This window comes from Leopardus geoffroyi, chromosome E1 (assembly GCF_018350155.1).
Source record: "Leopardus geoffroyi isolate Oge1 chromosome E1, O.geoffroyi_Oge1_pat1.0, whole genome shotgun sequence".
In the NCBI taxonomy this organism is placed as follows: domain Eukaryota; kingdom Metazoa; phylum Chordata; class Mammalia; order Carnivora; family Felidae; genus Leopardus; species Leopardus geoffroyi.
This window is the reverse complement of record NC_059330.1, coordinates 36,462,940-36,479,884: the sequence shown is the minus strand read 5'-3', so window position 1 is coordinate 36,479,884 and position 16,945 is coordinate 36,462,940. Positions and strand designations below refer to the sequence as shown.

Genomic DNA, 16,945 nt, shown 5'->3' with positions numbered 1-16,945 from the left:
CGCGTCAGGCTCTGGGCTGATGGCCTGGAGCCTGTTTCCGATTCTGTGTCTCCCTCTCTCTCTGCCCCTCCCCCGTTCATGCTCTGTCTCTCTCTGTCCCAAAAAAATAAACGTTGAAAAAAAATTAAAAAAAAAAAAATAACAATAAACGTTAAAAAAAAATTAAAAAAAAAATAGAATTTCAAGAGGGTGACAACAGAGCATCTAACCAAGTGCAAGGCCACGTGAGACAACACAGACTGCACGCCCATGAAGCTGAGTCCGTTTCTGGGATCAAAGGTGCGGGCACCAAATTTTCCCCTAGAAAGACAAATCGTTCTGACTTCACCTCCTTAAAAGATTTCCTTTTTATCAGCTCAGGAACCTTGACTGGCTGGGGCTGGTGACTAGGGAGAAAAGGGGAGAGATTGTAGACGTTCCAGAAAGCCCTATCTCAGCAAGGCTTACATCTTTTGTGTGGGCCAGGCTATGATCCGTATAGCCTGAAAATTGACAATGGAAAAATTGGCCTTGAGTCCGTCTACTTGGAGGGTCCTCAATGGTATTGGGAAAGGGCGGGCCAAGGGGGTTTAATCTTTTTTTCAATAATCTCTGTGCCCAGTGTGGGGCTCAAACTCACAACCCCGAGACCAAGAGTCGCATGCTCTTCTGAGTGAGCCCGCCAGGCGCCTAGGCGGGGATGGAGGTGTTGTGTATGTGTGTCCTTCACGGCCGGACCCAAATGGCGTCTCCATTCACTCCTTTGGGTAACTGAGTGAGGAGAGCTGTGTGCATTTCAAGTATCCCAGAACCCCCTGGCATCCTTGAGGCCAGAAATTCGTGCCAGTAGGAATTCATAAAGCAAAGCTGCACCAACATTGGGAAGCAGGTTCTTGACTTGGGACCTCACCCTTCTTCCACCGTTGCCCCAACCCCCCCACCCCCGCCCCGCTTCCAAAGCTCCTCATTCCTGGGCTCTCACTCAGGAAAAACAAGAGGGGCAAAATCTTGGATCACATTCCTGGAGAGGGTAGAGAATGAACGGGCAGAATGAAATGTTACACCCGGAGTCTAGCCAGAACTGATGCTGGACAGGCACACAGCAGCCACCGTGCCCCCCGCCCCCTGCGCAAAGGGCCACCTTGGGCACTAGCCTCCCAGCAAGGAGGGCAGGGCCTACCATTCATCCAAAGAAATTCTTCAAAGGCTCCTGATGCATTTTCAGTGAATTTGGAGCTTTCTTACCAAGGAGTTGCTTGCGAGAACGATCTCTCCCCCTTCCCCCTTCCCATACCCCCCCCGGATCAGGCTCACCACCCTGGCATTGAGCGTGGCGATTTATTAATGTACACTTGAGGGGAAGATGCGTCATTTCTGCCGGTTGATGGAAGAAACATTGCACGCTGGGCACTCTCGCCTCGATTCTTTCTCCATCAGCAGGATCGATGTGGGCCGGTGAGGGAGGTGGCACAAAGGTGTTTGGGCACAGAGGTGGCTGGGGTGGGAGGAGGTCAGGTCTCAGGGCTCAGAATGCTCCATTCAGGCCTGGCCCTTTCTCTGTCTTTTCTCTTCAAGGTTGAAAGCCAACTGACACAGGCCTGTTGGTGGACTGGGGGCTTTGCATCCCTGGGAGCTTTGAGTCCTTCCCTGAAACATGCCTCCCTTCACCTGCTCTACCTGGGGGGGGGGGGGGGGGGGGAGTGTTCTGGATGACGATGCCATCTGAGGGACCCGTAGGAATGCCACTGGTGGGGCAGCTGGGGTGGATCCTGGGGCAGCTCCAATACTCCTAAGTCACGGTCCTTCAGCACCGGAAGCTAACTGGGAGGGCACAAAAGGCAAGGCTGTTGGCCCAGTGATGTCAATGGGAGGCAGTTGTAAGACCAGGATATCTAGATGAGGAAAGAAAACTTTCCGTTGATCCTATGGACGTTGTAGACACTTTAAGAAAAGATAAATCATTTCCTGGGAATACGACGTGGAAAGGGAAACAATGGCAGAGATCCGGTCTGATTCTGAAAAAAAAAAAAAAAAGGTATATGTATGTTTCCTTTAATTTTTTTTTTGAGACAGAGAGTGAGCAGGGAAGGGTGAGAGAGAGAGGGAGACACAGAATCGGAAACGGGCTCCAGGCTCTGAGCTGTCAGCACAGAGCCCGACCCGGGGCTCAAACTCACGGATGGTGAGATCGTGACCTGAGCCAAAGTCGGACGCTCAACCGACTGAGCCACCCGGGTGCCCCTATGTGTTTCCTTTAAAATGGCCTCTAAAATGGCCTCTAAAATATTCAAGTCAATTAACTCATCTTCACCACGCCTACCCAGTAGCAGGTGATTCACAGCCACAGTCACCAGAAACTCATTTCACCTGCACAACATTAAGTGTCCTTACAGCCCCACACATTTGATACGGGTCATTAAAGAGCAGCCAACGTGGCCGGTCAGAGAGACTGGTGGCTAAGCGCCCAGGCGTGGGAGCTCTGAGTGCCCTTGTGTAAGTTATTTAACCTCTCTGAACCTTGGCTTTCTCCTGTGAGAAAAGAGAGCCACGATGGTACTCACCACGGAGAGTTGCTTTGGCGATCGAGAAAATGTCTGCAAAGCGGTTAGTGCATCAGAGGCACGTGTGTCTTGGGCCTCGTCCCCATCAGCACGGTGTCATCATCATAATCCTACTCATGGTCACCATCGTCGCTGCAGCTACCATTTTCAGCGGGGTGCCAGGCACCCCAGGCTAGCAAGCTCTTAATCATCTTTTTTTTTTTTTTAATTTTTTTTTTTCTTAACGTTTTATTTATTTTTGAGACAGGGAGAGACAGAGCATGAACGGGGGAGGGGCAGAGAGAGGGAGACACAGAATCTGAAACAGGCTCCAGGCTCTGAGCGCTCAGCACAGAGACCGACGCGGGGCTCGAACTCACGGACCGCGAGATCATGACCTGAGCGGAAGTCGGACGCTCAACTGACTGAGCCACCCAGGCGCCCCCCCCCCCCCCGCTCTTAATCATCTTAAAATCTACCCAAGGGGCTACGTGTCTTCCAAAAACTCAACGGTTGACACCTCTGAAGGCCTCGACTCAGTGACCCATCCACCGTGAAAGTGGCTCCAGAGGCAGGATGATGAGATTATAGTGATTTAAGTAGAAACACGGCAGGGCTCCTTTCTTCCCAGGGGTCAAGATGGGCTCTACGTTCACAGCAGAGCAGTAGAGAGGAAGAAGCACGGGGTTATTTGTCCAGAACCCATCACTTGTGTGAGGTTGGGCGAGTCGTCTAATGTCCCCAAGCCTTGATTCTCTTCATCTGCGAGTTGAGGACAAAGTAATGATGTCTTCGTGCCAACCTCGCAGCATGTGACCTGAGGATCACGTGAGATATGGTGCATCGCCTTGACGTGTGGAAGGTATGACACTGACCAAAGAAAGCCCCAGAACTCGGACCTCTGCTCCAGTACGTATGTCTTTTATCACTCCAGCCATCCACCTGCCCGTCCGACATTCCAGAAATACGTACCTGTGGTGCCCGCCAATCAGCAAGCACGCGAAGGGGATATGGGCGGACCTACCTAGTTCCGCTCACATCCTCTTGGGCCAGCGATCCGGCAGTGACTGTACGCTTCCCCCGTGGCTTCGGCCAGGCCTCGGATCCAGTCGGGCTGGGGTGGCGACCACCAGCAGATCCTTCAGAGAAACATTGTAGCTCGGACGATGGTGCAGGAGGACAAGGGAGGACACGTGCAACCGCCTCTTCCTGCCAGAGCTTTGGCCGCCCCAGCAGCACTCCCAGGGCAGGGAGTGGTTTTCTGGAAAGGCAAAGTCATTGGCATCATCAACCAACGTGTGCCGCTGGACTCGGCACACCTCCCACTAGGGTCCCCTGGCCTCAAACCGCCTGAGGTTCCTCAATCCGAATCAGCCACTGCTCCTCTCCTCCAAGTAGTTTCTCTTCCTGTTGCCAGACTGAATGGCCCTCACTCAATACCCTGTGACTCGGCTGGATGCAGGTCATTTGAATGAGAAGCAGGAAATTGAACAGGGTACTTGTCAAAAGCATTCTATTGGGGGGGGGGAGGGGGGAGCGGGGCACCTGGGTGGCTCAGTGGGTTGAGCATCCGGCTTCAGCTCAGGTCATGAGCTCTCGGTTCACGAGTTCGAGCCCCCTCATCGAGCTCGTTGCTGTCAGCCCAGACATTTCCTGGGTCTCCCTCTCCCTCTGCCCCTCCCCCGCTTGCTCTCTCTCTCTCTCTCTCTCTCTCTCTCTCAAAAATAAATAAGACATTAAAAGGAGAAAAAAAGATCTCAGGGCACTGGGTGGCTCAGTCGGTTAAGCATCAGACTCTTGATTTCAGCTCAGGTCATGATCTCACAGTTCATGGGGGTCTCTCTCTCTCTTCTCCCACTTCCCCTCCCCCGCTCGCATTCTCCCTCCCTCTCTGTCCCTCTCTCAAAATAAATAAATGAACATTTAAAAGAAAAAAAAAATTTTTTTTTTTTTTTTGCCTTTTTTTGTGTTTCTGGTAAGACTAGAGACTCCTTAAGGACATGGCTTATGTCTCCACCATCAGGCTGGGGTCTCCCATCTGCCTGAGGGCAGGGGCTGCATCCCCCACCCCAGAATGGCCACTCCTCAAAGATGAGGATTGGTTCCCTTGGTGGCTCCAACCCCTAGGCACATGCCATGCGCGCTGGCACTCACGTGACTTGTTACTCAGCACCAGCTTTGGGTTGTCCTGAGCTGGGAACAGGGAGAGCTTCTCCCTTAGGGGAAACTTGGTGAATAGCTCTGACATCAGACTCTGCTTCCTCGCGTCACTCTTCAGCGAAGCCCAGCTCTGGTTCAGATTTCCTAGGAAGCTCTGGGAATTTGTCGGCAGAGAAACTTTCGAGATTTTCCCCTGGAGGAGGTGCTGGGAGATGTGGTGCTGCCTGTATTTCAAGGAGACCGCCTTGTCCGTCTTGGGGCTACTGCACTCAGAGCTGGTTTTCGCGGTCATACTAGGCAGAGACTCTGGGGAGTCTGAGTCCTGGGTGGTGGAATCTGGAGAGGTTTCCACTGAGGTTAAGGGCTGGAAGAGAAAATAGCCCGAAATGAGACTGTCGAAGCCTAGGGCTCCTTCCTATGCCTTCTGGATTCCAACAAAGTAAGCCAAGCTCATCAGCAGCAAGAAAGATTAAGTCAAATGGTTTCCTCACCAGGAATTGGTTAAACAAACATTAGGGCAGAGGATCGGGGTGTGTCCACAGAACTTTCTTTGTTGTTGTTTTTAATACACGAGAGATTTTAAACACTCGAGATTGCTCATCCAAAAAATAGGTATTCAGGGACACTCAGGCACTGCCGATGAGAAGGTAGACTGGTACGGCCATTTTGGTGAACCATCTAGAAACAGTTAATAAGGTTGCAAATGCACTACGACTCAGCATTTCTGCTTCTAGGTATACATACCGAATGAGTTATTAGATAACTCCTTTTCCAAAAAAGTGTATACGCCAATGTTCCCAGCAACATTATTCACAGTAGCCAAAAGGTGGACATAACCCGTTTGTCCACCAACAGAGGAAAGAAGAAACAGAAGGAGGCACGTGCATCCAATGGAATACTATTCGGCCTTAAAAAGGAAAGAAATTCTGATATATGTTGCAACATGCGTGGACTTTGAAAATGTGATGCCAAGTAAAATAAGCCCAACACAACAGTATAAACGTTGTATGATTCTTCTTCTCTGGGGTACCTAGAGCGGTCATAGAGGCAGTGAAATAGAGAGGAATGAAATAAGGCAGAAGAAACATTTGAAGAACTAGTAGCCATAAACTTCTCGAACCTGGTGAAAGACAGCAATTCACAAGACCAATAAGCTCAAGACTCCTAAGTAGAACGAATACGAATAAAATGGCATCCAGATGGGGGGGCGCCTGGCTGGCTCAGTCAGAAGAGCACGGGGCTCTTGATCTCGAGGTTGTGAGTTCAAGCCCCACACCGGGGGTGGAGATTTCTTTAAAAAAAAAAAGAAAAAAAAAGAAACTCTTCCAAAAGGAAATGATACCCATAGACATCACAGTCAAAGAGCTGAAATCTGGAGATAAAGGGAACAGCCAGAGAAAAATGACACATTATATACAGCAGACAATATTATGAGTACCGTTGACTTCTCATTAAAAAAAGAAAAAGAAGGGGCGCCTGGGTGGCTCAGTCGGTTGAGCAGCCGACTTCAGCTCAGGTCACGATCTCGCGGTCCGTGACATCTGTGCTGACATCTCAGAGCCTGGAGCCTGTTTCAGATTCTGTGTCTCCCTCTCTCTCTGACCCTCCCCCATTCATGCTCTGTCTCTCTCTGTCTCAAAAATAAATAAACGTTAAAAAATTAAAAAAATAAATAAATAAAAAAAAGAAAAAAAGAAAAAGAAGATGGGAAGAAAATGGAACTTTTCTTTTTTAAGTCTTTCCTCTTAATTCTTTTAAATATTATGACTGTTTAAAGCAAAATTTTGGGGGCTCTTGGCTGGCTCAGTCAGTGGAGCATGGAACTCTTTTTGTTTTTTAATTTTCAAACGTTTATTTATTATTGAGAGACAGAGAGACACAGAGAATGAGCAGGGGAGGGGTAGAGAGATGGGGAGACACAGAATCCGAAGCAGGTTCCACGTTCTGAGCTGTCAGCTCAGAGCCCAATGCAGGGCTCGAACTCACAAACCATGAGATCATGACCTGAGGTGAAGTCAGACACTTAACCAACTGAGCCACCCAGGTGATCGGAGCATGGAACTCTTAATCTCAGGGTTGAGTTCAAGCCCCACAGTGGGGGTAGGGATTACTTAAAAATAAAGTTTAGGGGCACCTGGGTGGCTCAGTCAGTTAAGCATCTGACTTCGGCTCAGGTCATGATCTCGCGGTTTGTGAGTTTGAGCCCCGCATCGGGCTCTGTGCTGACAGCTCAGAGCCTGGAGCCTGCTTCGGATTCTGTGTCTCCCTCTCTCTCTGCCCCTCCGCTGCTCACATTGTCTTTCTCTCTCTCTCTCTCTCTCTCTTTCTCAAAAATAAGCAAAAACATAAAAAAAGTAAATAAACATTAAAAAATAATAAAAAATTAATTAAAAAAGTAAAGCTCAAAAAAGCAAAATTTATAACACCGTGTTGTGGGATTTATAATGTACATTAGCACAAAAGAGGGAATAATTTTCCTATATTCAGAATGAAATCCATTACCTCTTAAGTAGATTCTGACAGGCTGGAGATGCATTTTGCAATCCTTAGAACAACCACTAAAAAAATGCAAAAATTATCACTAACTAAGTGAATGAATTAAAACTAACAAATATCCAGGGTTTTAATTTTAATTTTTTTTTTTTTTGATGTTTCTTTTTGAGAGGGAGAGAGACAGAGCACAAGCTGGGGAGGGGCAGAGTGAGAATGAGACACAGAATCCAAAGCAGCCTCCAGGCTCTGAGCAGTCAGCACAGAGCCCGACGCGGGGCTCGAACTCACAAACCGCGAGATCATGACCTGAGCGGAAGTCGGACGCTTAACCGACTGAGCCGCCCAGGCGCCCCATAAATATTCAGTTTTTTTTAAAGAAAACCTTTATTTGTTTTAAGTTTATTTGTTTTTGAGAGAGAGAGAAAGCATGATGGAGCAGCAGAGAGAGAGGGGGAGAGAGAGAGAGAGAGAGAGAGAGAGAGAGAGGGAATCCCAAGCAGGCTCCATGCTGTCAGCACAGAGCTTGACACAGGGCTCCAACTCACAAACCATGAGATCATGACCTGAGCCAAAACCAAGAGTAGGATGTCCAACTGACTGAGTCACCCAGGCAGCCCACAAAAATTCAATTTTCGACTAGCCCAAAAGAAGGCAGAAAAGGAGGAACACAAGGGAAAAAAGCAAAAACAGAAGAGATGAATAGAAAACAACAAAATTTCAGCTCTAAATTCAATGGTATTAATAGCTGTATTAAATGAAAATGGAGTAAATGCCCTAATTAGAAAGCAGAGGTTATTATACCGGATAAAAAAAAAAAAATGAGATCCGGGGCGCCTGGGTAGCTCAGTCAGTTAAACGTCTGACTTCAGCTCAGGTCATGATCTCATGGTCCGTGAGTTCGAGCCCCGTGTCAGGCTCTGTGCTGACAGCTCAGACCCTGCTTCAGATTCTGTCTCCCTCTCTCTCTCTGCCCCTCCCCCACTCACACTATGTCTCTGTCTCTGAAAAATGAATAAACCTTAAAAAATTAAAAAAGCAAGATCCACTTATGTCTGCCTATAAGAGATCCTCTTTAAATATAATGAGAAAAAAATGTTGAAAATAAAAAGATATACCATGCAAATACTAACCGTAATCAGCTGAAGTGGTTATATTAATGTCAAACAAAATAGATCCTTACACAAGGAGTATTATCTGGGATAAGGAGGATTTTATCATTTCATGATTGAAAAAAGGGTCAATATATCAAAAAGACAAAATAATTGCAAACGTGTGCCTAATAAAAGAGCACAGAGCCTGACACAGGGCTCGAATCCACAAATGGGGAAATCATGACCTGAGCCGAAGTCAGATGCTTAACCGACTGAGCCACCCAGCCGCCCCACAGCAAAGTCTTTTCAATAAACAGTGTTAGAGGGGTGCCTGAGTGGTTCAGTTGGTTAAGCGTCTGACTCTTGATTTCGGCTCAGGTCATGGTCTTACGGTCATGAGATCAAGTCCCACATCAGGCTGCACATTGGGCATGAAGGCTTGCTTAAGATTCTCTCTCTCCTTCTTCCTCTGTCCTTCCCCTGCCTCCTCTCTTTCTCTCTCAAAAAAAAAAAAAAAAAAAAAAAAGTCTTTAAAAAAAATTTTTTTTTAACTTTTTTTTTTTTTTTTTGAGACAGAGAGAGACAGAGCATGAACGGGGGAGGGGCAGAGAGAGAGGGAGACACAGAATCAGAAGCAGGCTCCAGGCTCTGAGCCATCAGCCCAGAGCCTGACGCGGGGCTCGAACTCACGGACCGCGAGATCGTGACCTGAGCTGAAGTCGGCCGCTTAACCGACTGAGTCACCCAGGCGCCCCTAAAAATTTTTTAAAAATAGTGTTCAAAATAGCAACACATATGGGAAAAACAAACCCTGGTTCCCATCACCAAGCATACCCAAAAATTAATTTGAAATGGACCATGGACCTATACACAAAGCTAAAGCTATAAAGCTTTTAGGAAAAAACTAAGAGAACATCTTTATGACCTGGAAGTACATGAAATTTCTTAAATAGGACACAGAAAGCAATAAGAGAAAAATTGATAAACTTCATCAAAATTAAAACTTTTCACTAATCAAAGGCACTAGTAAGAAAAAGAAGCCATGGGGCCCCTGGGGGGCTCAGTCAGCTAAGTGTCCGACTTCGGCTCAGGTCATGATATCGCAGTTCGTGAGTTTGAGCCCCGAGTCGGGCTCTGTGCTGACAGCTCAGAGCCTGGAGCCTGCTTCGGATTCTGTGTCTCCCTCTCTCTCTGCCCCTCCCCTGCTCGTGCTCTGTCCATCTCTCTCTCAAAAATAAAGATTAAAAAAAAAAAAAACTTAAAAAAAAAGGAAAGAAAAAGAATAAGCAGGTTTCCAGGATATACAAAGAATTCCTACAAGTCAATAATAAAAAGATAAAAAATCCTAACTTTTAAAAGAGAGGGAAGCAAAAACTTGACAGACTCTTCACAAAGAAAGATAATACGAATGACCAACATGCACCTGACAAAGTCTCAAAACAGTTAACGACCAGGGAACTGCAAATTAAAACTACAAAGTGAAATCACAAATAGTCAGTAGAGTAGCTGAAATTTAAAAAGCAGATAACCCCAAATGTGGACAGAGGGACAAATGGAACTCTCATTCATTGTCAGTGGAAATGTACAAATGATACAATCACTTTAAATAAAGATTTTGGAGTTTCTTATAAAGTTCGACACAGATCTACCCTTTGACCTAGCAAACTTCTTCTAGGTAGTTACCCAAGAGAAATGAAAACATATGTCCACAAAGATTTCTACAGCAATGTTCATAGAAACTTTAATCACAGTAGCAATAAAAAAATAAAAACTGGGAACAACCCACATGTCCATCAATAGGAGAATGATAAACTGCAGTAGATTTGTACAATAGATTATAATTCAGCAATGAAGAACCAACTATTGATATACCCAACAACATGAACGGATCTCAGATATAATATTCAGCTAAAGAAGACAGACACAAAAGAATATGTACTATTTTATTCCATTTATATAAGATTCTAGAATAGGCAAAATAGTCCAAGGTCAAAAAAGCCAAGGTCAGGATCCCTTGTTCTTGAATGACGGACACAGGGAAGGGGGGGGGGGAGGTGAGGGGGACAATTGCCAGGAAAGGGCAGGAGGGAATTTTCTGGAGATGTCAGAAACTTCTACACTGTGACAGGGATAGAGATTACATAGATGTGTTTATTTGTCAGAATCGTACAGGGGCGCCTGGGTGGCGCAGTCGGTTAAGCATCCGACTTCAGCCAGGTCATGATCTCGCGGTCCGTGAGTTCGAGCCCCGTGTTGGGCTCTGGGCTGATGGCTCAGAGCCTGGAGCCTGTTTCCGATTCTGTGTCTCCCTCTCTCTCTGCCCCTCCCCCGTTCATGCTCTGTCTCTCTCTGTCCCAAAAAGAATAAATAAACGTTGAAAAAAAAAATTTTTTTTAAATTGTTTAAAAAAAATAAAAAAAAGAATCGTACAGTTAAGATTTGAGCATTTCAGGGTGGCTGGCTGGCTCAGTCGGAACAGCATGTGACTCTGGATTCAAGTTCAAGCCTCACATTGGGTGGAGAGATTACTTAAGTACATAAACTTTTCAAAAATTTTGAGCATTTCAATGCACCCAAATTTAATCTTAAAAAAAGAAAAGAAAAAAAAAACAGAGCTCAACAAGAAAAAGACTGGGTCATAGAATGAGATAAATAACCCAATCACATTTAAATAAAGTTTAAGTGCATGCATTAAAAAAAAAAAAATCTCTCCTGGGGCATCTGGGTGGCTCAGTGGGTTAAGCATTGACTTCAGCTCAGGTCATGATCTCGCGGTTCATGGGTTCAAGCCCTACGTCGGGCTCTATGCTGACCGCTCAGAGCCTGGAGCCTGCTTCAGATTCTGTGTCTCCCTCTCTCTTTGTCCCTCACCTGCTCACACTCTTTCTGTCTCTCTCTCAAAAATAAACATTAAAAAAAAAATCTCTACTTTGCCAGGAAACACACTAACCAAAGATGGTGGATAAGCATAGAGATAAAAGGAAAAAAATAAGTAAATGAAAGACACAAAGGCTTTGAATGAACCAAGGATTTTTACTGAATCAGCCCTCTGCATATGAAATCCAAAAAAGTGGGGCGCCTGGGTGGCGCAGTCGGTTAAGCGTCCGACTTCAGCCAGGTCACGATCTCGCGGTCCGTGAGTTCGAGCCCCGCGTCAGGCTCTGGGCTGATGGCTCAGAGCCTGGAGCCTGTTTCCCATTCTGTGTCTCCCTCTCTCTCTGCCCCTCCCCCATTCATGCTCTGTCTCTCTCTGTCCCAAAAATAAATAAAAAAAAAAAAAAAAAAAAGAAATCCAAAAAAGAAAAAAAAAGACAATAAAATGTTGTTGCCTTATTTTTTGAAAACCTCTTTAGAGTTAAGCAGTACCGCTTTAAGTCTTAATTAATTAATGAGTCATTAATTAATTAATGAGAAGAGAACAGAGGCAGTCTTAAGAAGTCACAGGAATATTAAAATAACAGCTAATGCTTCCGGAGTCCTGTGCAACAGGCACCACTCTAAACCTCTTTTTCCTTTTTTTTTTTTTTTAAGTTTATTTATTTTGAGAGAGAACATGCACGCAAGAGCACTCGTGCAAGTTGGCGAGGGACAGAAAGAGAGGGAGAGAAAAGAGAGAATCCCAAGCAGGGACCGTGCGGTCAGCTCAGAGCCCGATGTGGGGCTGGATCCCATGAACCACGAGATCATGACCCGAGCCCAAATCAAGACCCGGACACTTAACTGACTGAGCCACCCAGGCGCCCCTTTAATGTTTATTTTTGAGAGAGAGACAGAGCATGCACAAGGGAGGGGCGGAGAGAGGGAGACACAGAATCCGAAGCAGGCTCCAGGCTCTGAGCTGTCGGCACAGAGCCCGACACGGGCCTTGAACTCACAAACCGCGAGATCGTGACCTGAGACGAAGTCAGACGCCCAACCGACAGAGCCACCCAGGCGCCCCTTAAGATTTTACTTTTAAGTGATCTCCCCACCCAACATGGGGCTCGAACTTACAACCCCAAGATCAAGAGTCGCTTGCTCAACCGACTTAGCCAGCCAGGAGCCCCCCCTAAGCACTTTTCTGGAAAGTTTTTTTTCAGTGTGTGTCTACGTACGGATGAAATAAAATGGATTTCTACTGTGGGCTATGGTTAGAAACTTGAAAAACACTTACACCGCTCTATACTGCACTTGGACCGAGCTGAGGCCCAACAACGCTGAAGCTTTTCCAGTAGTTAAAGTACAGTCGTGACCCAGCGTTTGGTGGGCCTGTGATTAACATTTTTAAAAAAATTTTTTTTTCAACGTTTATTCATTTTTGGGACAGAGAGAGACAGAGCATGAACGGGGGAGGGGCAGAGAGAGAGGGGGACACAGAATCGGAAACAGGCTCCAGGCTCCGAGCCATCAGCCCAGAGCCCGACACGGGGCTCGAACTCACGGACCGCGAGATCGTGACCTGGCTGAAGTCGGACGCTTAACCGACTGCGCCACCCAGGCACCCCTGTGATTAACATTTGAAAAGCCCTAGAAGTAAGGGTCCGTTCTCTTAGCAGGTATGCTATTCCACAACTTGGGCTTCCCAGGTGGGGAAATCGAGGCTTGAGCGGCTCACTCAGAGACAGACAGTGAGGACTCAGGGGTAGAGAAGGCACCAGAAAGCAAGACTCCTCCTACCACCGCCCCCTGAGCTCAGCCCTCTGGGGAGGTAGAGGACGCTACTCACCTCAGTGCTGGTGAATATGTTCACTGCGGAGGCGGACTTGACCTCCTTGATTCTGGAGAGGGGGTTACCGAGCTCCAGCCCCGGGCAGCCGAGAAGGCTCGAGTGCCTCAGGTCAGGTGCAGAGGTGTGCCGCTGTGCAGGGCCGGCCTCTTTTGTGGGGGCCTCCGGGGCGAGGCTGCTGTCTGTCTCATTTGTCTTTGCATCTCTGACACTCAAGAGCAACTCAGGTGTGCAGGACACTAACGTCAATGGCTGGAGATTCTGGGAAGGGAGGAAACCAAACACGGCCCGTGGGAACCCAGCTGTGTCCATTTCCAGATGCATCTGCACCCAGGGTAGGTGCCAAGGAGAAGAGAAGGAAAGCAATTGGTACCAAAGTGTCTCTAATCCGTGGTTCTAGAGAGCTCATGGATGGTTTCATGGCATCTTCGAGCCGCTTAAGACTGCAGTTTTTTTGTTTTAATTTTCTTTTTTTTTTTTAATTTTTTTTTTCAACGTTTATTTATTTTTGGGACAGAGAGAGACAGAGCATGAATGGGGGAGGGGCAGAGAGAGAGGGAGACACAGAATCGGAAACAGGCTCCAGGCTCCGAGCCGTCAGCCCAGAGCCCGACGCGGGGCTCGAACTCCCGGACCGCGAGATCGTGACCTGGCTGAAGTCGGACGCTTAACCGACTGCGCCACCCAGGCAGCCCTTAATTTTCTTTTTAACGTTTATTTATTTTTGAGACAGAGAGAGACAGAGCATGAACGGGGGAGGGGCAGAGAGAGAGGGAGACACAGAATCTGAAACAGGCTCCAGGCTCTGAGCGGTCAGCACAGAGCCCAACGCGGGGCTCGAACTCACGGACCGCGAGATCATGACCTGAGCCGAAGTCGGCCGCTTAACCGACTGAGCCACCCAGGCGCCCCAAAGACTGCAGTTTTAAAACTGTACCTTTGTATATTTTCTGGCAAGAGGTTCCATAGCTTTTATCAGATTCTCAAAGGGCCTACGACCCTAACAAAGTTATAAAAAACATAGAAAAAAAAAAAAAAAAAGATCCTGCTCTAATCTTGCCCCTTCAGGCGAGTGTTGGAGAAAAAGGAGATGGTCCAAAAAAGCCAGTGTGAGTCCTTCCACCGAGCCAGAAGAGACAGTGTGGCAGAGAGGGGGAATCCAAAGATTCAGACGGTAGGACAACTGGACAGCTGGCCCACAGGCCGGGGCTGGGCCACACACTCTGAGCAGCGGGCAGGCTGGAAGGACCCAGCTGTGGTCAGTCACCCCATGTAATGGGGAGGGTCCTGCGTCCCTAATGCTCTTCTCTGCGCCCCACCCCCACCCCAGCTGTGCCCCTGGCCTGCTGGAGGCGAGCATTCCAACCCAAGCTGGAGGTGGGACCTATGAGTACAAGTGGGCCCGGAGCCCGCGGCCTACATGGGGACCGTGCCTGGCCTCCTAGCTGCTTTCACTCCCACTGGAGGGCTGGTGAGCGTCTGAAGGACGCCGGGCTCCTTGTGACTTCCAGGCCCCCCCGCCTCCTGGGGCTCAGCCCTCCGTGCAGCCCCCCATTCCTTCAGTGTGTCAGGGCTCTGGGCAGGGGCCTCCTCGGCAGCCCCCCACGGACCGGCCCCAGCCGAGGAAGGGTGCTGGGCACATGGGCGCCCCTCCCCGCCGGGATTACTTGTCTGGAGACGGGGGCCGTGGCCTTGTGTTCCTGCTGTGGTTTCTGTGGCCAGCTCCTCACGCTCTTGCCCCTCGCTCGCTCGCCAGCCGACTCCCCCTGCGTCTCTGCCTTCTTCTCTCTCGTTTGGAAGGATTTTTTCTCCTGTTTGAGTCTCAGCTCCTGGATCAGCTGCCTGTCCGTGAGGAACAGCGAGCGTCAGGGAGGTGAGGGGTGGGCTGCAAATGCGGGCTATTGTCCCCAGAGGGGGGGGGGGGGATGAGACTCGGCAAAGAAAGGCAATGCTCCACGTGTCCTTCCCCCAGCGTGTCTGGCCTGCATCCATGACATTGCAGGGCACAGAGCAGGAGGTGTCTCCCTCTGTCTCTGCCCCTCCCCGGCTCGCACTCTGTCTCCCTCTCAAAAATAAAATAGGGGCTCCTGGGTGGCTCAGTCGGTTAAGTGTCCGACTTCAGCTCAGGTCATGATCTCACAGTCTGTGGGTTCGAGCCCCACATTGGGCTCTGCGCTGACAGCTCAGAGCCTGGAGCCTGCTTTGGATTCTGTGTCTCCCTCTCTCTCTCTGCCCCTCCCCTGCTTATGCTGTCTCTCTCTCTCTCAAAAATAAATAAACATTAAACAATTAAAAAAGTAAATAAATAAAAGACCCTCCTCGCTGTGCCAGGCCAGTCACCCTAAAGGTCAAGTATAATGTCCCCCCCACCCTGACACCCACCCACCTCACCCAGAGCCTTCCTACCGGGCATACACCTCCCGAGCCCTGGAGGCAACAGTATTCTGGAAGAGAGAGTTGTTTCCCTGGAAAAACTTCTCATACTTCTCCGCATTCAGAGTAGGATAAATCAGGCGGAACCCTCCACAGTTTTCCTTCTCGTATTTCTCAGTTTTCTCTAACCACACCGCCTGGAAACCCTTGACCTCCTCGATCCTGTTGGGGAACAGAATGCAAGGCTGCTGTAGATTTTCTAGGAAGGGACGTGCCAAGCTGGATGTCACCTGGGGCCAGGCGGAGGCCTCGCACACAACGGCGGTCAACCCGTATTTGCTAAATAAACGTGCGGGACTGATTCTAGCCCTCTCGGGACAGCCGTTGTCATGAGGCACTAAACGCTGGTTAGGACAGTCTTGGTTAGGCTGCTCACCAAGGTCTCTCGTCATACGAGATCCCAATTTCCCCTTGGCTCAGGTCGGAGGAGGCGGACTGTGGCCACCTCCCCCTTTGCAGCCCTGATTTCCCTCCTCCGGAGAGGTTGCTAAATGTGAGGGCTTCTTTGGCTGAGCTTTTATGAGCTGCGATGATCTCATTCTCCTTCACAGTCCCTCGGGGAGCTGGAGGTCAGAGGGGGAGGAATGATGAGTCCCTTTTACAGCAGGGAAACCGAGAGCACGGGGGGCCAAGCCATGACCAAGCGGATGATTCAGGGGAGACCCCCGGCTCCTCCCTAAGGGAGGCTGCCTCCTCCTGGAGAAGTTGAGACAGAGCCGGTTCAGTGGAAGGCAGCCCGGAGGAGTCCCAAGCGGCACGCTCCCCGGGTTCTTGGCTCCAGACCTGTCACTTCCCGGCGGGGCGACCTCGTGCAAGTCAGTTCCCCTCCCAGACGCTTGGTCTCCTTACCTCCAACGACAGGACCATACAACACCCCCCGCTACCCACCTGTCTTCACAGGGAAGACGGGGCACCCGCAAAAGTGCCCTGAGAAACACAGTGCTGTCACAAAGTAGATGCTATTGCCTCCGCGTCAGAAGCTCACCACCCCCCGCCAAGGGTTGGTTCTGCTCATGGGAGGAGAGGGGCTTCAGGGGGATCTGAAAAGCCACAAAGGCATTTCTTCCACCAAGTTCAGGCTCTTCAGACACGAGAATCGCTCCGCAGAATGAAGGCCCCTGTTCAAAGGCAGATGCTGCCACTTGGGGAGTAAGGGGCGCTCGCTCCTGCCAACAGGTAACATGGGGTAGGACAGACCAATGGGTCTTTCAGCAAAAATGAAGGAATGGTTTTAATTTGGGGATTGGTGATCCCTGAATCTTCATCTTATGTTTAATGAACTCATACCCGGGATATAGTTCTGTCTATAACTAAATCTCCTATTTAAAAATTTTTTTTAACATTTATTTATTTTTGAGAGACAGAGAGAGACAGAGCGTGAGCAGGGGAGAGGCAGAGAGAGAGGGAGACACAGAATCCGAAGCAGGCTCCGGGCTCCGAGCTGTCAGCACAGGGCCGGACGTGGGACTCGAACTCACGAACTGTGAGATCGTGACCTGAGCCGAAGTCCGGCGCCTAACCGACTGAGCCACCCAGGTGCCCCA

General features: G+C 48.9%; 1 protein-coding gene across 2 annotated transcripts in view; it reads right to left on the bottom strand.

Moving 5' to 3' along the window:
* Positions 1 to 1,303: 1,303 nt before the first annotated feature.
* The window catches only part of TTLL6 (tubulin tyrosine ligase like 6), a 39,134-nt gene continuing 23,492 nt past the window's right edge, over positions 1,304 to 16,945 (bottom strand). For both annotated transcript variants that reach the window (XM_045488523.1, XM_045488524.1), the window contains 6 exons: positions 15,375 to 15,563; positions 14,636 to 14,810; positions 12,969 to 13,229; positions 4,674 to 5,043; positions 3,544 to 3,780; positions 1,304 to 1,994 (listed from right to left, as the gene is read on the bottom strand). In XM_045488523.1, coding sequence (XP_045344479.1) covers positions 3,554 to 3,780; positions 4,674 to 5,043; positions 12,969 to 13,229; positions 14,636 to 14,810; positions 15,375 to 15,563 — 1,222 coding nt within the window. In that variant the 3' untranslated portion in view covers positions 1,304 to 1,994; positions 3,544 to 3,553. The remainder of the gene's footprint in view (positions 1,995 to 3,543; positions 3,781 to 4,673; positions 5,044 to 12,968; positions 13,230 to 14,635; positions 14,811 to 15,374; positions 15,564 to 16,945) is intronic.